General features: G+C 34.1%; 2 protein-coding genes across 4 annotated transcripts in view; one reads left to right on the top strand and one right to left on the bottom strand.

Annotated features, from left to right (window-relative positions):
- ARHGAP29 (Rho GTPase activating protein 29) overlaps positions 1–22635 on the top strand; it is a 76987-nt gene that overhangs the window by 23249 nt on the left and 31103 nt on the right. For all 3 annotated transcript variants that reach the window (XM_059069860.2, XM_067040169.1, XM_067040171.1), the window contains 9 exons: positions 6849–6983; positions 16346–16442; positions 16810–16882; positions 19762–19810; positions 20241–20378; positions 21278–21342; positions 21768–21878; positions 21979–22059; positions 22263–22451. In XM_059069860.2, coding sequence (XP_058925843.1) covers positions 6849–6983; positions 16346–16442; positions 16810–16882; positions 19762–19810; positions 20241–20378; positions 21278–21342; positions 21768–21878; positions 21979–22059; positions 22263–22451 — 938 coding nt within the window. The remainder of the gene's footprint in view (positions 1–6848; positions 6984–16345; positions 16443–16809; positions 16883–19761; positions 19811–20240; positions 20379–21277; positions 21343–21767; positions 21879–21978; positions 22060–22262; positions 22452–22635) is intronic.
- LOC131760221 (large ribosomal subunit protein uL24) lies at positions 17018–17537 on the bottom strand. Its single transcript, XM_059070138.2, has one exon. It carries the CDS (start codon positions 17503–17505, stop codon positions 17068–17070), a length of 438 nt encoding a protein of 145 aa, XP_058926121.1. The 5' UTR covers positions 17506–17537; the 3' UTR covers positions 17018–17067.

Below are 22635 nucleotides of genomic sequence, written 5' to 3'. Positions count from 1 at the left end.
AAATGTCAGCTATTATTATTTTTACAATCCCCAAGTGGCTGGATAACAAAAGCTGCACTTTAGGCTTCATTTTGTCCTGTAAATTCAGAAGTCATTACAGAAAAAAAAAATGAGTTTCCTAGTGATAAGTTCTGAAACTTTTTCTTTCCTTCTGGTTTTCATTGCTTTCCCAGAGGGGTTAACTGAACAAGACTGATTTTTTAAATTATTGTCATTTTTTTTTAAATCAAGGAAAACACCGTAGTTTTTTCATTTATTTACATAAGCATTTCCATGAAGTGTTTGCAATATAAACACTGTGGTATTGTGTTAATGCATGAGAACCAAAAAGTGGAACTGGCTAATCTGTTCTCACTTGATAAGCTGAATGAAGCAGAAAATAAATGGCACAAATGAATGAAACAATAAATTAAAATTCAGATTACCATATAGGGATGGTAGATAAACAAGCAAACATTGGGATACAGGAGTTTTACTCTTCTATATAACTGGTGTTAAGACTGGTTGAACATTATAATATTTGCATATATAATACCTTTATAGTATAAATTGAATTATTACATTTACAATGTGGCCACTATAAAACTTAAAAATTATCTGGTAATTATATGACTAAATTAAATACTATAACTTGATAGGTATAGAAATATTTTTGTAAAATATACTCTTAATTATGATTTTATTTCTAAGTAATTTAGTAATTTAGACTTCACATATAAAATTAAATTGAAATTTAACTTTAATTTCTCTCTTTCATTAGCCAAAATATTGTGGGACCATACTGTAATTTGTTACTGAGTGTAATTCTGTGTGAGGCAATTCTGTTTTCAAAGGTATTCAGTTTGAATGGTTTACAGATTTAATAGTAATAATAGTTTACATATATTAAGACTATAAAGCAGTTTCATTTCTGTTAATTTATTTGATACTCACAACTGTTTTACTGATGATGAATCTGAGGTCAGAGAAACAGAGTTTTATTTATGGTCATTTCAAGCAAGTGGCAGATCAAACATTGGAATTCAGGTTTCTTGCTTTAAATCTATTGTTTTCTACCACACCAATCAGCCACTTACCTTTCTTCTGTATTAAGGAAGAACAATTACTCTCTCTTTTGCTTTGCTCATTGCTGCTGCTGTTGATGTGGGGATATTTAGTGTTGGTGAAGGAGCTGCCTAAATTTAAAACTTTCTGAAAAAAAAAAAGTTCATGAGGCTTTTGCTTCATAAAAATAATTTGAGGTAGCTTTATTCTACTATAAGAAAATAGAACATTGGAACATTTTTACCACTCACGTAATTAAGGGCTTGCTATTTTATAAAGTCCCAGCTGAAGTATTATCAGAATATACTGATGTCCTAGTTGACTCATCTATTCAAATACAGAGGAGAATTTATGAATCTTTGTAATTCTTGTTAAATTTAGCTGTCTTGTTCATTTCTGTTGATTTATAGGCTTCAGAGATGTGTTCAATCACAGAAAATTGGACTTAATTTATAGGGTAATTTGAGATACTTCTGAAATTTCTTACTAAATAACTCAGTTATTGTTTTCTAGTATTTTGCTTTGAAACAACTTCAATATCTGTTTATAAGGGCTTCCTTGTAGGAAAAAAAGAATTTCAAATTGGTAAAACATTTATGTTGACAATTATTGGAATGTTCTGCAGTGATTTTAAAGAAAAATTATAGCAGCAATCCTCAGGACTCGTTATGCTGTTAAAAATTATTGAGAGTCCAGAAAAGTTTTTGTTTTTGTGGGCTGTATCTGTTACTATTTACTGTGTTAGAAATTAAAACTAGGAACATTGAAAAATGTATAATAATATGTTTTTAAAACATACAAAAACACTATAATAATTTTGAAATATGTTTATTCTACATAGTTAATTTCCTTGACTCTGAGAAGACCAGGATTTATTAACTTTGTTTATTTAGGCATTTAAACCATTAGTATTTTGTAGTTCTTGCTTAATATCCAACCCTAATTTTGAATATTGATGTTGTTGACACACAAAAATCAAGCTCTTTTGTCCTGAGACCTCAAAATAAGACAAAGTATTTTTACTTAGTATTTCCTAAGTATGTTAGTATCTGTAGATTTTATTATGAAACATCAGTAGGGGGGTAGAAATGACTGGCTTTCCTTTCTCTCTCTCTCTCTTTTTTTTTGGCCACGCTGTGTGGGATCTTAGTTCCCCGACCAGGGATTGAACTTGGGCTCCCAGCAGTGAAAGCGCAGAGTCGTAACCACTGGACTACCAGAGAATTCCCACCTTTCTCTTTTTTAAGACAAACATAGATTAGGCTTCAGAAAGAGTATAGCACAACAAGACATTAGATTCAGCCTTGGTTCTGACAAGTAGGCAGAAGTATTACCGTAAAATAGTTTTATTTAGTTATATATATATATATATATATACTATATATATAAAACAAAGGATAGACTTTGAAGTGCAAAACTGGAAAAAATATTTGTTATTTTTTATAGGTATTCAAATTATATTATTGTCCCAGAAGTTTCTTTCATTTTGAAGCTACGTGATTCTATTTCAGACCTAGCCTATGTTGTTAACCTATTTCTACTTCTGTATAAACTAAAAAAAATAACTGCCAACATTTATGGAGGGCTTACTATGTTCCAGCCACTGTTCCAAGTGCTTTATGTGTTTTAACTCATTTAGTCCAACAACCCTATGAAGTAGCTACCAATATCTTCTTTTTTATTAATAGATGAGGCACAGAGAGGTTAAGTAACTTGCCCAAGGTTTATCATCCATGGAGTTGGAATTCAAATTCAGGCAATCTGTTTCTAGAAACTATGCTTTTAACCAACCACTAAGCTGTATTGCCTCAGCTAAGTAAACTGACCAAACTAATATCCACAGTGATAAGACAGACTAAATAGATAGTGATCATTTAATTAAGATAATTCTTGAAATTACATGCTTACATTTTCCTTAGGAATTAAAAAATTATAAATGAATTTTTAAATTATAAAAGTAATATATGTTTATGGGAAAAATTCCAACAGTACATAAAATTTCTAAAATCTTTTGTCCATTTCTATTTCATTTATTAAATAGACTATTTTTAGTACAGTTTTAGATTTGCAGTAACATTGAGAAAATAGTACAGAGAGTTCCCATATACTCCTACACCCAGTTTCCTCTATTTGTTAATATCTTACATTAATATGGTACATCTGTTAGAGTTAATGAACCAATATTTGATAAAAATGATACATTATTATTAATTAAAGCCCATAGTTTATTCAGATTTCTATAAATTGTTTCTAATGTCCTTTTTCTCTTCCAGAATTGTATCATATTACATTTAATCGTCGTGTCTCCTTAAGCTCTCCTTAGTTATGACAGTTTCTCAAACTTTCCTTATTTTTGATGACCTTGACAGTTTTAAGGAGTACTGGTCAGGTATTCTGTAGGATGCGCATTTTTGGTTTTTTTTGGCTGTCTTGGGTTTTCGTTGTTGCGCGCACGCAGCCTTTACTCTAGTTGTGGCGAGCAGGGGCTACTCTTCGTTGTGGTACGGTGGCTTCTCTTGTTGTGGAGTGTGGGCTCAGTAGTTGTGGCTTGCAGGCTCTAGAGTGCAGGCTCAGTAGTTGTGGTGCCCGGGCTTAGTTGCTCCATGGCATGTGACTGCAGAATGTGAGATCTTCCCAGGCCAGGGCTTGAACCTATGTCCCCTGCATTGGCAGGTGGATTCTTAACCACTGCGCCACCAGGGAAGTCCCGGATGCACCTTGATTAGAATTTGTCTGATGTTTTTCTTATGATTAGACTGGGGTTATGGGATACTGAGAAGAAGCTAACAGATGTAAAGTGACATATTTCTTATGTCATTATCAAGAGTACATGATTTATCACTGTTAATGGTGACCTTGATCACCTGTCATAAGTAGTTGTCAAGTTTGTTTAGTTTAATCCTTTCGTCCCCCTTTCCATATTGTACTCTTTGGAAGGAAGTCACTGTGTACATGCTTCACCTCCTTGAGGACAAAATATCTATATAAATTATTTGGAATTCTTTTATACAAGAGAGTTGTCTCTTTCTTTCCATTTATTAATTTATTCAGACATTTATTTGTATCAATATGGACTCATGGATATTTACTTTATACTTTGAGTTATAATCCAGTGCTACTTTTAAAATTTATTGCTCCAATTTTTCCACCTTTGGCCATTGAGAGGTCTTTCAGTTGGTTCCTGTGTACCCTTGGCATACCCTCTTCAATGTGAGGGTTTTTTTTTTAAGCTCTTACTTTCTGGCATTACAAGATGCTCCTAACTCATCTTATGTATTTCCTGACACAGTCCTAGAACCAGCCATTTCTCTAAGGAGCCCTGGTTCCTTTTATTGGAGAATGGTGTTAGAAGCCAAGATCAGGGTGCTAGGTATGTTTGTTGCTACTGGGGCCTCATTTCTTTTAGGCCCTCTCACCTGATGAAGAAAAGAAATATATGTATGTGTACTAACCTGTGTATATACACACATCTATAAATATTTCTAGCCAACTATATCTATATTAAGCTAAATACGAATTCTTACGGAAGTATCCAACTCTGATCTATCACCACATGGATCATTATAGCCTCCTCTCCCTGCTTATTTGTAAATTTCCATTCCAACAGTGAGATTCTTGGCTCCCACCATCCAGTTACCTAGTTGTTCACTTCCAGGATACATGTATAGCAATATCAACATTTTTAACCTGAATCTTCATTGAAAACACTTTATCAACTAGAATACAGTGCTTATGTGCATTTCCTTTGCCTTTAATCTTATAGACTCCAGTCATTTCCAAAGCTGCTTAAGCCAGCACCTAATCGCCTGTGTTTCTTTGTCAATTATTAAAATTTTTGGATGAATGAGTGGGATTTTTTTCCTGAAGGCACTCTGTTCTCTCTCCTTCCATCACTACCTGAACTATTCTTTCTTTACCCCTTCCTGGGATACTCTTTGCCCTAATATACCCAGCTCCCCACCTTGCACTCACCTTGCCTGCTCCTCTTATACTACTTATTTCTCTCTTTTGATAATGCTGTTAATGAATGGAATATTTGATAGATGATAGTAGAATTACTTGTTTTTGGTTTTTGTCCTATAGACAGTTTTTCTTTCTAGTGATTATCTTTTAGCATTTCTGGAAAAAAATTGCATAATTATAAAACACTCTTTTAAAAAATGTTTTTGATTGTTTTTTAAGCTGTTTCAATAGGGAGACAGTATTAAGAGCTTAGCTTCTAGAATTATACTCTCTGGGTTCAAATTCTGACTTGGTAAACTTAGGTTTGCCTCAGTTTTCTCATCTATATGATGGAGATTTAAAAAATCATCTACTTAATAGAATTGATGTGAAAATTAAATGAGATAATAGGTTTTAAATGCTTTTAACAATGCCTAGTACATAGGAAGCACTTAATAAAGTGCCATTGTTAAACACTAGTGCTATGTGTAAGGTTATAGAAATGAACATTACATCAGAGTATTGTATTTCAGGTGGTTGTCTTTTCAAACTTTTGAGGATTACTTCAGGGTTTTTTAAAAAATTATTTTCTTTATTTTTGGCTGCGTCGGATCTTTGTTGCGGCACGTTGGCTCTTCATTGTGGTGTGCAGGCTCTTCATTGCAGTGTGGGTTTCTCTCTAGTTGTGGCACGCGGGCTCAGTAGTTGTGGTGTGCGGGCTCAGTAGTTGTGGCATGCGGGCTCAGTAGTTGTGGTGTGTGGGCTTAGTTGCCCCACGACATGTGGGTATCTTAGTTCCCCGACCAGGAGTTGAACTCACATGCCCTGCGTTGGGAGGTGGATTCTTTACCACTGGACCACTGGGGAAGTCCCTACTTCAGGGGTTTTACAGGTTAGGGTGACTATACTTTCTGGTTTGCCTGGGATAGTGATCCAGGGATATGCCTGTTTGCTGGCATGATTATGAGTAGTACCCACCTTTTCTCTTGCTAGAGTATTTTGGTTTGGAAGATAAATTACATGGTCACCTTATTTCCAGGGGTTATAAAACATTGTCTGTGTCCCTCTGACCAGGGCTGCTGTAAATGGGTAGAGCAGACTAGGGCTAGGCAGGTAGGGACTGGGAAAGAAGCACACCTAAGAGAGCAGTACTGCTCTGTTTCAGCTGCTTGTGGCCAAGGAGGATGTGGGCCTGGTATAACCAGATTTTGATTTTTCAAGAGTAGGCATAAATCTGGAGCTTTTGTAATGATCCCCCAATTTTTCATCATTGGCAATTGTTCAATTTTTCTAAAAAGTACAAAATTTCCTTGAACCATATAAAGATCTATGCATTTTATTGTATGTAAATTATATCACAGTTTTAAAGATGTGCAGGTCAGGTGGTGGTCCTTATATATATGCCTGTGAGTTGCTCATTTCTAATATCTGATAATAACTTAATGTAGAGAGTCAATTCTTATGTAGAAACTTAACATGTAAGTGCTATTTAATATTAATATATCAGGCATTATAGGGCTTTAACTCTGTTACCATATATATTAAAAAGTATATTATAGTAAAAACTGTAAGACAGGAAAAACTTGTAAAGTTGCCTCAGGGGAAATCTGGAGAGCACATTTAGACTGAGAAAACTGAAAAAGGTAGTGCTAAGTTGACCATGACTGTGAGTGACTTTGAAATCTTTAATGGATTAAAATGATTTTGGATTTTTGAAGGCTAAATAAATTGCATATAATTGCAGTAGTGAAGATAAAAGTGAACATACAGTAGGCAAAAGTTGTGGAGCCACTGCTTCTACCTGAAATGTGCTTCAAAATGGTTGATTTAACAAATTAAAAAAAAATTTTTTTTTTCTTAAGACTGTTTTAAAGAAGTCATTCATATACGTCTGGACGAGCTTCTTCGTGTTTTAAAGTCTATAATGAATAAACATCAGAACCTCAATTCTGTTGATCTTCAAAATGCTGCAGAAATGCTTGCTGCAAAAGTGAAAGGTAAGAAAGATAATATTAACAGTGAGTTGGCATGGGCAAAAAGGATCCAGGTGATACATGTTCGTTTATAATGATTATAGAACCATCTCTCTTGGCATCTATATGATGTGTATCAGTAGGAGTTATATATACTTTGGTATTTAAATATCCCCACTAAGTCACACCTAAAACTCTTCTTTCTTTTAAAAATTAAAACTTTATTTGGCAGGAAACACTCTAAAAATGCTAACTGAAATGAACTAAACAACTGAGGTTTACAATTTTTGAGTTTTTTGAAAGAATGTATGCTCTTTTGAAGTAGGTTATTAGGATACAAAAAGTCTTTGTTATCTGAGGACAATTGGTGCTGGAAGATGGCCATTTGTAGTGTTTCCACTTAAAGGAGGGAAACAAATGGAGAAAAAGAAGACTTAATTGGGACCTTATTTTCAAATGTTGAAAAATGAAACTAAAATTGGAAAATGTTTATCATATATGTCTATGTATATGTGTATATATATATGTGTGTGTGTACATTACATATGCTAAAAGAAGTAAGAATTGGGACATTATCCTTTGATGAAATGATTTGCCACCAAAAATTGTTAGAATCTGTTATCCTAGGCTGCATTATATAAAGATTGAGGGTGAAGATTATATAAATATTGAGAAGAATGTGACTGGAACCAGGGAGTTCAGTTAGGAGATTGTTAGAAATAATGGGCTAGATGAGGGTTAATAGTCTGATTTAAGGCAGAAGCTGGGGTGTGGTAGTCGTGGAATGTGCTTGTCACAGAAGAGGGGATGGCTGTTGAAGAAACATGGGACAGGTTGAATGTTAGGGAGTAAGTTGAAGTTTGGAGTTGAGCACGTGGTCTTGAGTGTTGTTGGTCTATGGGTGGTGATGGAAGAGGATGACACCAACTCAGAGTGTGCAGACTAAGTAGAGGACTGAGTGTGAGATCCCAGAGACAGGGAGAAGATAGAGGAACCTGAGAGACACTAAAGAAATAGGGAGATGATCTGAAGAAAGATGTTATGGAATTTTAAAAGTGTCATATTCTAGGAAGTGATTGTCAGTGTTAAATGTCAATCTGATAGCTAATATGAATTAAAATGTCTAACAAAAGTGAGTCACCATGGGTTGAGTAAGGAAACGAAAGGCTTCTTTGGGGACAGGGATTACCTGTCCTGAGTCTCAAAGGTCAGGTGGGCATTAACCGGGTTAGAGTGGGGATTGGCACTGTGATAAAGCGTGCTTGTATGAGAACTCTGGATGTGATTGATGAACATACTCATATGTAGAGAGGGCGAAGGGCAAGTGTCAAGGGGATGAGGCAGGAAGAGAAAATAAAAACCTTGTCAATAAAATATAGTCCATATACTTAAGAACTGCCTTCCCTACTTTTTATGTAGATTAATCATGTTTGCATGGTTCTCTCTTCTGTATTTCAAGCACTGAAAAAAATGTAGATGGCTTCAAAATGGATAGCTTCTGTGGTGACTCTTAAAAATGCTTAGTAACCAAATTTGTTTTAAAATAGATTGTTTGTAAGTGCAATTTAACTTAAGTTAGGGAAATTTGTGTCTGTAGATAGTAAAATTTCCATGCTTGGAAATAGCGACCACAGTTCATTCAATTGTTGTCCGTAGCTATTGTGTACAGTCAGGATGTCCTGGGGAAGGAGTGTGTCTGTTGATGTCCACATTCCAGAAACAGAGTTGAAGAAAGTGGCCTCTCAGCTGCCTTATAGATCTTTTTTTCTTTGAGGTAAAGCAATCTTTTGAGTATTATTTCCCTCTAAGACTGTCTTTACCCTTGGAATTGTTACTATTTTACTTTTTTGTTGGATGAAATTTTAAAAATTACTTCATTGTTGGGGAACTTACTCTGTTTCAGTAGGACTCCATGATGCTAGAAAACTTTAAAAATTGTGTTTTCTTTGGTGTAAGTTTAAGTTTTTAAATACCCCCCTCCATCTTATTGTTGAGGCCATGTAAAAATATCATTGATACCCCCAATGAAAAATATTCAGTAACCTGGAAAATTGATGTCAAATTGGAGCTTATTTAATTCTTTCATTGAATGGTAATTTTGTTTTCAAGCCCTGGAAAGGCAAGGGGGAGGTAGAAACCATTTTTGAATATCTGTCTTGTGGCAATATAAATGTTTTGCATACGCTGTCTACTTTCATGTTTTCAAAAAACTTACAAAGGTACATTTTTACTTCTATATTAAAGAGGAAAACTTTAAAACGATTGTTTATTATGATCAGAAAGCTGTCAGGAATGTGATCATTTTGTCTTAACCTCCTAATTACATTTAAAAAACAGTGGTAACCTGACTTGCTTTGGAGATCTTGCAAGTGTCAGATGTATTTTGCAAATATACCAAACCATTAAAAAATAACATATACAGACTAATAACTTTAGATCAGGGACATATAATCTTATTTGTGCTGCTGCAGGTTTGAATGCATGAAATCTATCCACTTCCTATGCATAATAAGAATTAGCGCATTGGAATAAAATTGGAATCTTTTAACATCTCTTATTTTTTATTTTAAATGTAGAATTTACCTTTAATAACTTTAGAAGAAGAATCCTTAGCTTTTCCCCATTCATTCTAATAGTGATTTGTATTTCCTGTGTCTCCTCTTGTTTCCAAGCAGGAAGTTCAGTCTTACAAAATATTTGCAATATGGTAAGAGAGATACAGCTTATTTGTGAAATAGATGAAGGCATCGTAGCACTCAGTAATTTATTGTGTACTTAGTATTTATGTTTTCATCATTTAGAAGTATCCTGGTAAATCTTATTTGTAATATAATTTAAAAGGACCATTTTTAAGGTTTTTCATGATTTGTATTTTGCCCTATATTTAAAAATTGGGAACAGAAAAATAAGCTTTAATTATGCATCCAAAATTGTAGATGCCTCATGTTTTCTTTCTGTTTTGAAACTTAATTTTTTAATAGGCAATTCATTCACATGATTCATAGTGCAAATGGTATAAAAGAGTATTCAAACAGTGAAGTGTCTTTCTACCTCAGACCTTAGCCACCATTCCTTTCCCTAGATAAACAACAACTATTACTGGTTTTTTGTGTATCTTTCCAGAGACATTATACACATATAGAAGCAAACACAATATGTTCTCTTCTTTACACAAAGGGTAGCATTCTGCTCCTTTCTCATTGTTCTGAGTTATCTGTATATAAAAAGTCATCTTCTTTTGTTGTTGTTTTGTTTTTTCAGAGCTGCATGATAATCCATTATACTGATGTACTAGAATTAATTTAACCACTTCACTACTAATAGATGTTTGGATTGTTTCCAGTTTATTTTGGTTACAAACAGTGCTTCAATGAATAGCCCTGTATATTCCTAGGTGGGTAGTTCCTGGAACAGAGCGCATGTGCATTTATATTTTGTATATTGCTCAATGCCCTCTGTAGAGGTTCTGTCCTTCTGATAGCCATGCTGAAGAAGCTGATTTCCTACCCCTTTGCCAACAAAGCTGGTTACCAAACTTTGTTATCCAATCTGATAGTAAAAACTGGTATCTCAGTATAGATTTGATTTGCATTTGCCTCATTTTGAGTACAGTTGAGTGTCTTTTAATATGTTGCAGAGTCATTTGCACATCCTTTTATGTGACTTGACTGTTTATTCATTTTTTTCTTGATAGTTGGTCTTTTTTTAGTATTGATCTGTAGAAACTTAATATAAGTGAAATTAGCCCTTAATCTTTTATATAAGTAGCAGATTTTCTTTAGTTTGTTTTTTTATCTTTTGATTTGCGTATGGTATTTTGTTTTATTTTGCATTTCTATCTCAATATTTTGTGTGCCTTTTGTATACTTTTTGAGTATTAGGGAAGGACTTCCCTGCTTGGAGATTATAGTAGCGTTCTCCACTGTTTTTTCTTCTAATGTTTTCATGGTGCTATTTATTAAATTTAGATCTGTGATACATTCTAGAGTATCTATGTTTCTAGCTAATTTATTGAATAATTCATATTTTCCCCATTGGTTTGAGATGCCATCTTTATCATAAACACACTAAATTGTCACATATATTTATTTCTGGACCTTATTCTGTCCCCTTGATTTGTTATTTATGTGCCAGTACCATACTGTCTTCATTGTGGTTTTATAGTATGTTTTAGTGTCTGGTTGGGGTAGCTTCTCTTTCCATTACTCTTTTTGTTCAGGATTTTATTTTTCCATCAAGATTTTTGAATTGGCATGTCTAGTTCCAAAAAATACCTATTGGTATTTTGAGGGTGATTTGAGTTAAATATGTAAATTTATAAATTAATTTATAGTTAAGTTTATGAATGTATAAATTATAGTTAATTTATAATTAAATTTATAGATAAAATTAAGGAGAATTTATTTACTTAGCATTTCTATCTGAGAATATAGTATGCATTTAAGTTCTTCAGGTTGTCTTTTTTTGTTTCTCAGAAGCAATGTGAAGTTTACAGATTATAAATCTTGTAGCTTTTGTTTTGTTTTTCTCCCTAAGGAATTTTCCCTGTGCAAATGGTGAAAATTTTCTACCATTATAGCTTTTAATTCGGTGGTTTTCAAACTTTGGCTTTTGACTTATGACATCAAGTTAGTGAACTGTAACCAGCATTTTAAAATATGAAAGAGAATAGAAAAGAAAAATCAGAGTGTAACACTCATTGTATAAGATTTAAGGATGTTTCAGAGACTTTGTAGGTGTTATGTAACTGATAACTATCATGTGTATATGGTATACTTGGTCATGATGTGATATGTATTTCTTACCGAAGGTTGTGGTAAAACTGTTTGAAAGTTGCTGTTCTAATAGGTTATATGTATGAAAGCTATTCATGTGTTTTCTTAAAGAGATACTAAATGTGTCTTAGTGCTCATTGTTGTGACTTAATAGGGAACGGAAGGGAGACAATTATGTAAACTTTAAGCAAAATCTTGATTTGATTTTGAAGGTCAGCTAGTAGAGGGGAGAGAGTAGAGACAGAGAGGCCACTTAGCAGGTTGTTAAATAGTCCAAACTAGAAGTAAAATATGGCCTTTGAACTAAGTCAGTGTCAACGGGAATGGAAAGAAAGAAAAATAAGTTAGAGGCATTTTGGAAGCAAAACTAATGAGCTAAGGAATGTACGGAAGAGAGTAGGCTTAAGGGGCAGAGTAGACAGGAAGAGATGAGAGTTCAGTTTAGTACATGTTGAGATTGCAGCGCTGGTGGGTAAAGATTGGGAAATAGGGGGAGGAATGTATCAAACAGACCATCAGAAATATGGGTCTGGAGCTCAGAGGGTAAAACTAGACAGTTAGTTTAAGGATTCATTCCCTTAAAGGTATTGAAAGTGGGTGAGATTCTCTGGGGGTAATGTATAGAGAAGAAGGCCAAGATGAGAACTGCCGGCTGAGTGGAAACAACTGTATGAAGCACAGATCAGATGTAGAATATGGGGGTGCTCATATTTACTAAATACCAAGTACTGTACCCTAGGTGTTTTACATTTGTTTTCTCAGTTGTTCTTTTCAGTAACACGCCATTTTACATATGGGGAAATTGAAGTTAGGTGATGTATCCAGAATAACACAGGAAGTGGTAAGGGTCAGACTTAAACTCAGGTTTGAAACTCTGAAGCCTTGCATTTTCTAGTTGCTATAATGTACTGCTTCTAAGCAAAATGCTTCAAGATAGAAGGAAATGGTTAATATCTGTATTAATAATAGCTGACATAATATATTGAGGATGTACTTACTGTATGCCGGATGCTGTTAAGCTCTTTACATGGATTACCCATTAATCTTCACAGAAAATTATTATTATATCAACTCCCATTTTGCAGATAAGAAAGCTGGGACATAGAGTGATTTGTCCAAGGTTGCATATGTATGAAGTGGTAGAGTTGTTCAGAGTTGCAGACCAGTGAAGTAAGATGAAAACTTAGAAGGAAGAAGACTTCCCAGTTTGACTAAAACAGTTGGAGGTTGTTGTTGACAGTGTCGTTCAGTGGTATTGAGTGAAAATAACTAACATTTATTGAGCATTTTCTATGTAACAAGCTCTGTTCTAAGTTCATTAAATCTTCACAGTGTTTCTCAAAATACATATTATTATCCCCATTTTATAAACGAGGAAACTGAAGAACAGAGCAGTTAAGTTACTTAACCTCGTTAAGAGGCAGATTTAGGATTTAACCTAGGCAGACTGGCTTTGGAACCCATCCTTTTAACCAGGGGTGCACAAACTACTACCAGTGGGCCAAATCTGGCCTGCTGCCTGTTTCTGTAAATAAAGTTTTATCGGAAGCAACTACTCTTGTTTGTTTATGTTTGGCTACTTTATACAGAGTTGAATAGTTGCAACAGATTGTGTGGCCTGAAAAGTATAAAATATTCACTATCTAGCCCTTTACAGAAAAAGTTTTCCAACCCCTGCTAACGATTAAACTGGATGAAAAGCCAAATCCTGGTGAATTGTCATTATCTATTTATAAAGTTTTAGCAGTAAAGAAATGCTGAATTAAATAGGATGGTAGCTTTAAGAAGAAATATGGCGAATTTAATTTTTTTCCTGTAGAAAAGATTTGAGTATGTTGTTAGTAGCATAAGAAAAAATGTCAGTTGGTAGGAGATAGTGAAGTTATGAGGGAGGAGTAATGGTGGTATAGGGTTTTGGAGAATGCGGGAGAGAATGGGAAGATTTATTATTGGAAAGGAACCAAAGACTTTTCTTTGAAATACTGGACAGGAGCAAAAAAATGAAAGGATATTAGAAGTATAGAGCTGTTTTGAAGTAGAGGCAAGGGCCGTAATAGGAATTTTCATTAGATGGCTGTAACCTCATTTGAGTAGGGATGAAGATAGCGATTGAAGATGGTTCAAATAATTGTCTTTTTACTACTTACAATTATTTCACTACTTACAGTTATCTCCCAGTCATGTTTAGTTCTTTGAAAAATATATTTATCGGAAAAGAAGAATAATTATAGAATTTTGCAAAGTGTTATAAAACATTTTTTTCTTTAAAGTCTAACAGGTTAAAGTTGGGAAATAGGAGTAGGTTTTACATTTTTGCTGGTATTACATTATAAATTACATTTAAAGTCTACTTTCAAGTGCAGTTTTAAAAACAGCATTATTGAGGTATAATTGACTTAAAATAAGCTGCACATATTTAAATTAAGGGTGCAATTTGATCAATTTTGATATGCATACTCTTGTGAAACCATCACAATCCAGGTAATGCATGTCCCTTTGTCATCCCTCCCTTCTGTGCCTCTCTGCCACCACCTTCACCAATATTTATATGTTGTGTTTTCATTTTCATTGTGTTCAAGATACTTTCTAATTTCCCATTTTCTTCTTTGATCCATGGTTTATTTAGAAGTGCATTAGTTTCCTAATATTTAAGGATTTTTCCAGAGATTTTTATAATTTAATTCCATCTAGTCACAGAACATATTTTGCCTGACTTGAATCCTTTTAAACCCATTGAGACTTGTTTTATGGCCCATAATATGGTCCATCTTGGTAAATATTCAGTGTGTGTTTGAAAAGAACATGTATTTTGCTGTCATTGGGTAGAGTGTTCTTTAAATGTCGGTCTCGTCAAGGTGGCTGATAGTATTGTTGAAGGCTTTCACATCCTTTACTGATTTTCTGTCAACATGTTCTGTCAATTATTGAGAGAGGGTTTTTGAAATCTCTGGCTATAGTTGTGAATTTGTCATTTCAGTTCTATTAGTTTTTGCTTCATGCATTTTGAAGTTGCTCATTAGGTGCATAAATGTATAAAATTATGTCCTCTTGATGAATTGAATCCATCATTATAAAATGACCTTCTTTATCTCCGGTAGTTTCCTTTGCTTAGAAATCTTTGTGTGTTATTAGGCAGTAAGCTTGGGGCAGTTGTAGAGCTCACCATGTTCGTTTCTTGTCTGTTAGGATTTTTGTTCTGTGTTGCCTGATAGCTAATGTCATGAAAACTGCTGTTTCGTATATTTTGTACAGATTTCTTTTAGTTGTTTCAGCTTGTTTTTCCATCTTGACTAGAGCAGAAATAAAAAAATATTAAATAAATTATTTATGGCAGTTCTTAAGTTTTTCTTCTTGTTTGTATCAGGGATATTTAGAAGAATCTGATGAAAGGTGTGGACCTTACCCCCTCATACCTACAAAGGTGGTTTTTAAGTTTTTCTTCTTGTTTGTATCAGGGATATTTAGAAGAATCTGATGAAAGGTGTGGACCTTACCCCCTCATATCTACAAAGGAGTGTAAAATCTTGGTTGTAATTTCATGAGGCTTCCAGGCTTAAGGTTTAATTCATCCCTGCTTAGGAATCCTGGCTTTCCAGAAAACATTTTCAACCGTAGTTGCACATTAGAATCACCTGGGAGAGCTTTTGAACAAATATATGTGCTTCACCAGACCTGTGAAATCTGAATCTTTGGTGGTGGGACTCAGACTTTGTTTCTAAAGCTGCATAAGTAATTCTGATGTGCAGGCAAGCTCAAGAACAACTCTGTTTTAAAACAAAGGATAGCTTCCTCTCCACTTGGTTTCTCTCCTTCCAGTTATTGGCAGGGATCCTAGGGAGGGTGGGATACAGGGAGCCGGTTGCTCCTTAAACTCAATCTGAGTAGAATGAGTTACTTTAAAAAATTTACCTATTCAGCACTCAGATTTTGTCTCTGTAGATTGTATCTGGGCTTTTAACAAAGGTGCATACAGATGAAGTTATGATAAGAAACCTTTTTCAGTTAAGTTTCATAATTTTAACAAAATGTAAAATGTTAGACTGTCCCTGTGATAAACAAAAGACAGCTATGTATTAATTAAAATGGACCTCAGAGCCCAAGACCCTATAAGAAATAAGGGTATAATATAGGTTTTATGCTATGTCAAATGTATATGTGACTTCAAATATTGGTAATTTGTAGTGGAAAATGTACTTCATATTGACTTAAGTGAGCCACAGTGCATTTAGCTGTTTTAAAAAAATGCCGTGAAGCAATAAGCAAGAGAAAAAAACAGCACTCTTCATGAGAGAAGGCTGGTGTAACATGGACTGTGTGACTCAAGATCAATTGATTTCACATTGAGTCACTTTTTAGATGTGTCAAATTATGTAATGTGTGGAGCAGTCAGGTTGGAATGCCGGCTACTTTTATTCAAGGTGATTCTTTTGTATGATTTCTTTAATGAAGAACTTGAACATCATATTTATTTTGTGTATTAGGCTTTTCAGTTTCTGAATCTTCTAATGCTTCTAGTAGTAATGATGGATTTTTAAGGGATTTAAATGACTTTGTATAAAACTAGTTTAAAGTATTTTCTCCTCATTTATTGTAACCAACTTTTCCCTAAAGCTGTGAACTTCACAGAAGTAAATGAAGAAAACAAAAATGATCTCTTCAGAGAAGTGTTTTCTTCCATTGAAACCTTGGCCTTTACCTTTGGAAATATGTAAGTAGAGGACTGTCATTTAAAGAAATTAGGGCCTAGATGTCTCAATGAGAGTACGTCACAATAATTCAGTACATACATGCAAAGTAAAGTATTAACTAGCATGAAATATTATCACAACTTCAGAAAAGCTACATTCTGTGTTGCTTTATTGCTGTATTTGGAGGTGTTTATAGCTGTTTAGAAGCAACATCCATTTGCAAATGACTATGTGGTTTATGTGGATAGATTCCTAGCAGTTTATTTCTAAGGTTCTTACTTAAAAAAAATTTAACCTAGATGACATGTTGAATGTAAAGCTTGTGACAGAGCAATGTCATGACTTGTTTATTTCCATTTCTTTTTTTTTTTTAATTCCCCTGGATAGCCTGACAAACTTCCTCATGGGAGATGTAGGCAATGATTCATTATTGCGACTGCCTGTTTCCCGGGAAAGTAAGGTAGGCCAAGTTTGTATGAAAACAAAGATTTTAATGTTTTTAACTTAATATTTTAATAATATCCTAATCTTAATCTCAGCATTAGTCTTTGATAGTTGTTTAGTTCAGCAAAAAAAACAGCTCAGTTCATTTTTTTTTTTTTTTCATTTTAACAGTTTTTAATGAAAGTTGTATACAAGATTACTTCATTCCTGCATCTTCTCAATTGTTTCTTCCTTATATTTGCCCTTTTCCTTTCCTACTTGGCGAGATTTGGCTTTACGTTCGAGGATCTTTTTGCGGTCTTTGTCCAGTTTTAGTCTGGTGATAACCACCTTGCTGGGGTGAATGCCCACGTGGACAGTCGTGCCATTAGCCTTCTCCCGCTGCACTCGTTCAATGTAGATGACATACTTCTTCCTGTAAACCTGGACTACTTTGCCAATTTGCTGCCCTTTGTAGTGCCCTCGTACAACCTGAACTTCATCATCCTTCCGGATGGGCATGGATCGGACATTGTATTTCTGTCTCAGCTCTTTAGAAAGAGGGGAAGACATAATCTTCCTGCGAATGTGGGAAGGCGCATTGAAATGCCTTTTCCGGTTCTTGCTTCGGTCAGAAGTCACAAAGGGATTGAACTTCATTTCGGCCGTTGGCACTTCAGCGATGGCCACAAAAGGGCTCAGTTCATTTTAAATATGATAAATTCTGGTCAGTTTCTGGGCCAAAAATTTAATTGTACTTTTGAAGTGGAGCCATCATTTAAAAAAAAACATAGCTGGTAATTTTATAGTGTCTTATGTAATGAACCTAATGTCTGTGGTCCAAAATTTTAGTAAGAAATTCATAGATGTTTTTCCTTCCTGACATTGTCGCAGATTTTAAGACTGGTAGAAAAATGATGCAAGAAGTAAAGAGGGTGTTAATCTTTTCACACATCCTACAATTTGTTACCATGAAACACTTATTAACAGAACTGAAGGTCTGAATTCTCCCTGAGAGCATCCTTATAAGTATGTTAGAGAATTGGGGTTCTGATTCCTAACTGGAAGAAAAATTGCTATGAAATAAAAGAACATTAGGAATGTATGTAGAATATTGCTTTAAAGATTTATACTAATTGTAGTAGTAATATTTTCATTTGACTAAAATTTTTTCACCAAATGCAAGATATTTAAACAAACTGCATTAGGGACATATGTTGATCATTTCCTGTTAAGGATTTCCAAAAAGGATTGGAATCCAAAAGGATTTCAACAAATATTTGGAAATGTGCCAAGTACCTTTTATTATATCAAAATAATATAAAAACTACAGATCTTTCTTAAATAATACAAAATATGAATGACTAAAGGCATTTGTTATATATACTACAGTATTTAGAAAACAGTTGTGACTACTGAAGTCATCCATTTGGTGACTGAAGGACTAAAGGAGGATAGTGTAGAAACCAAATCAGAATGATGAAGAATTTTAAGATCTTTAAATATTTTACTGTTATTTATGATTTTTCCTCAATTTCATATTTTCAAGCTTGCTGCTTATTTAGAAGGTGTAATAAAACATTATATCAGTGTAAAAGGGGTCTAAACAATTTAAATTTTAGGTGTAAATCATATCTCCTATTCGTGTACTTCTGTTGTGCACATGTATAACTAATTCTTAATATGATAATACTTTTTCCTTTTTGCAGTTTTTAACTTATCCTAGAAATTGAAATCTAAAAATCCATGATGATATACTACTAATAAAATTACTTCATTCGATGAAGAGTTTTGTGGTTTTTTTGCGGTACGAGGACCTGTCACTGTTGTGGCCTCTCCCGTTGCGGAGCACAGGCTCCAGACGCGCAGGCTCAGCAGCCATGGCTCACGGGCCCAGCCACTGCGCGGCATGTGGGATCTTCCCAGACCGGGGCCCGAAACCGCGTCCCCTGAATTGGCAGGCGGACTCTCAACCACTGTGCCACCAGGGAAGCCCCCGATGAAGAGTTTTGAAAAATACCTTTGAAAATAATAGTTGCCATTTATTTAATAGTGCTTAATAGATAACCATGCACTGTGCTAAGCCTACATCATCTTAATCCTTAAAATAATCTTATGGAGTAGTGTTCTTATCCTCATTTTATAGAAGGGCAAACCAAAGTTAAATGAGTATAAATACATAGCTCAGTGTTATACAGCTACTAAGTGATAGAGCTTGACTTCAAACCCAGGTTTTACTTGATTTCTGTTGCATTGAATTCCTTCATACTCCATATTGCCCAACTAAATATAAACTCTCACAATTTCAGTAGATAACCTTTTCCTGCACTGTCCAATACTTGTCACATGTAATTCATTAAATTAAAAATTTAATTCTCATTTAAATTAGCCACTTGTCAAATGCTCATATAGCTACATGTAGCTATTAGCTACCTTACTGGACAGTGCAGATATAGAACATTTCCATCATCATAGAAAGTTCTGCACTAAGCTGTCCAATGGACCTTCAGAGACAGCTTATCATATAATGAAATGGTAAAAGATGGCTGAAAGAGAGAGGTCTTTGTCTTCTATTTAGATAGCAGTCTATTTAGATTGCTTCTATAACTTGCTGACTAATATTTTTGAGATCTGCAGAATTTAAAGTTTTGAATGGATTCATTAATGTTAACTAATGCTGTTAGTAAACAATGAGGTTATTCATTCTTGGACCTTGAGAACTGCAGTTGTAAAAAGCTATATAATTCTTATTAAATGTTCTGGCATTTAAACAGACTTCTCAGGCCCTTTGAGTTCTAAATGCTTGAAATTCTTTAGTAGGAATTATGTCAGAGTAACAAATTAGAGTGAAAAAAATTTGAAGCAAAGTTCTGTTATCTTCTCTAATCTTAAATTTGTTTTCTTCCATGTTTTAAGTCTTTTGAAAATGTTTCTGTGGAATCAGTAGACTCATCCAGTGAAAAAGGTAATGCCTGAGGTACTTAAAACTTTAGTCAAACTTTTTACAGTTACTTTTGATAAATGTTTTGGATTACTTAATCTCTCCTTGCTTAGTAACCTAAAATATTCATTTCAGACATAAAATGAATGATGTGTGAAGTTTTACATATAAAACTTGAGGAAAAAAACCTGCTAGCGTAGATAGATAATGTGATGATAGAGACTGATCAATAATTATATAGGGCTTGTAACTTGATGAATAATAGAAATACACATTGATTTAAAAATATAATTTAAAATTATTTTCAGTTTAAACTGTGACCCTTTAATTATGAATTTGTCACATATTTTTTAACCAGTTTTCATTGAAGAACATCTTAGGATATGAATGCTTCTTTGTTTAGAGTTATGAGCTCATATTTAATGTATACTTACCTTGGTATTTTTATTTTCAGGAAGTTTTTCTCCTATAGAATTAGACAGCGTGCTGTTAAAGAACACTAACTCTATAGAATTGGCTTTGTCATATGCTAAAACATGGTTAAAATATACCAAGAACATAGTTTCATGGGTTGAAAAGAAGCTGAGCTTGGGTGAGTTGCCCTTTAGGGCATCTGATTAACTTTGGAACGTAAGAACTGAATTGTTTGTGATTCATGTTCTATAGACTATAAATAATATAATTCCAAATTAGTAGCTCTTTCATTGTAGTGCATAAAATCATTGCCCATTTTCTCTTCTTAAAATAGGAAAGACTCTTCTTACAGTAAATATACTTATTGAATATTGATGTGGACCAACCACTAGATCTGGGGGCACCAAGACAGATAGTATACTGTCTTTGCCTTTAAAGAAGTCATACTCTAGTGGGTGAAAAGAAATGCAATCAGATAATATGGTTAAAGGTGACAAAAACAACAGTAGCTGTCAGATCAGAAGGCAATGGAAACATATAAAGAACATCTTAATAGCTAATATTTTCCCAGTGTTTTACAGTTGACAAAATGCGTTCAACATCCATTATCTCATTTAATCCTTACCAAAATCCTGGGAAGTAGGTAAGACAAGATTATTATCCCCATTTTACAGTGGAGGCAAATGAGATGGGATTTGCCTAAGGTCAGTTGATTTGCCTAAGATCATATAGTAGTAACTGGAAGAGTATAGAATTTACCCAAAGCCTATGCTCTTTCCCTACATTATTTGCTTTTAATAGAGAATGCCCATCAGATTCACCTGAATAGCCTTAGAAACAGATAATACACAGGCCTAGGTCCCATTCCCCCAGAGAAGTGAGATTTAATCAAGTGCATTTTGAAAGTTCCCCGGTTGATTTTGATGAGTACTTCAAATTAAGAATCATAACTTCATATCATGATGCAGACTAGTATTTGTGATCACTTTTTAATTGGGGGATTACAAATAATTTTAGAGTATGGAGGGGGAAAAATAAGTTGAATTTACCTTCTGATGCCTTCTTTGACCTTTTCAGAATTGGAGTCCACTAGAAATATTGTCAAGTTGGCAGAGGCAACTAGAACTAACATTGGACTACAGGTAAGTGGTCAGTGAACTACTAGGGTCCTATGCCGGGAGATTACTCAGATGAGTGCCTTGCAAAATCAGAAAATTTTGTACTTAACATAGGAAAGAACTTATATGCTAAATAACCTTTTTACTGACAAAATAAAAATCTTTTTAAACTTATAAGGATACCCATTATGAAGAAACTAGGAAATCCACAGTTTTATATGAATGTTGATTATCTTGTTAACTACTAATTTTGCTAACGAGGTTTAGAATAACTTCGTTAATTTTCTTCAGTATTTTTCTCATATGGTCATATTCATGAATAGTCATTTTTCTGAAAAAAATCTAAGCTTAAAAATTTCTCTTTTTGAAGAAGTTTAGTGGCGGTGGGGAGAATCTAGAACTCTAGTACATTTCTATTGGAAAATTTACTTTTCAATTTTAAATTCTAGGAGTTTATGCCACTGCAGTCTTTATTTACCAATGCTCTTCTTAATGATATAGAGAGCAGTCACCTTTTACAACAAACAATTGCAGCTCTCCAAGCCAACAAATTTGTGCAGGTAAAAATTTATAAATACAATATACTTAAAAACAAAACAGCAGTATACCTTTAGAAACAGCTTTTTTCTCTCTTTCTTTTTATAAAAATACCCTTGCCAGCCTCTACTTGGGAGGAAAAATGAAATGGAAAAGCAAAGGAAAGAAATAAAAGAACTTTGGAAACAGGAACAAAATAAAATGGTTAGTATTATAGTAGAGTTTCATCTATTTGTGAACATCTAAAAATCATCTGCAGTCTATAAGCATCTACCCTGGGAAGATGCATATCTTACTCTATAGTTTATCTAAAATGCAGTCTTAACTATCTTGCTGAATATGCTAAAGAAACTTGTACATTAGGATTTTTCTTATTCTGTATTTAATACTCTTTTTTTTCTGTGTAGCTTGAAACAGAGACTGCTCTTAAAAAGGCAAAATTGTTGTGCATGCAACGTCAAGATGAATATGAAAAAGCAAAATCTTCCATGTTTCGTGCAGAAGAGGAGCATCTGTGCTCAAGTGGTGGATTAGTAAAAAATCTCAACAGGCAGCTAGAAAAAAAGCGAAGACTGGAAGAAGAGGCTCTTCAAAAAGTAATCATCTTTTTTGTTATTTGTTATTATTGAATTAGCACTAATCTGCTAAGGCTTTGGTTCTCAAACTTTAACCTGCATCAGGACCACCTGGAAGGCGTGTTAAAACAGACTGCTGGGCCCCATCCCCAGAGTTTCTGATTCAGCAGGTCTAGGGTTGGCCCCAGACAACCTGCATTTCTAA

Source organism: Kogia breviceps, chromosome 1 (assembly GCF_026419965.1).
Source record: "Kogia breviceps isolate mKogBre1 chromosome 1, mKogBre1 haplotype 1, whole genome shotgun sequence".
NCBI classification, from domain to species: Eukaryota; Metazoa; Chordata; class Mammalia; order Artiodactyla; family Physeteridae; genus Kogia; species Kogia breviceps.
This window is presented reverse-complemented; position numbering and strand designations above follow the sequence as displayed.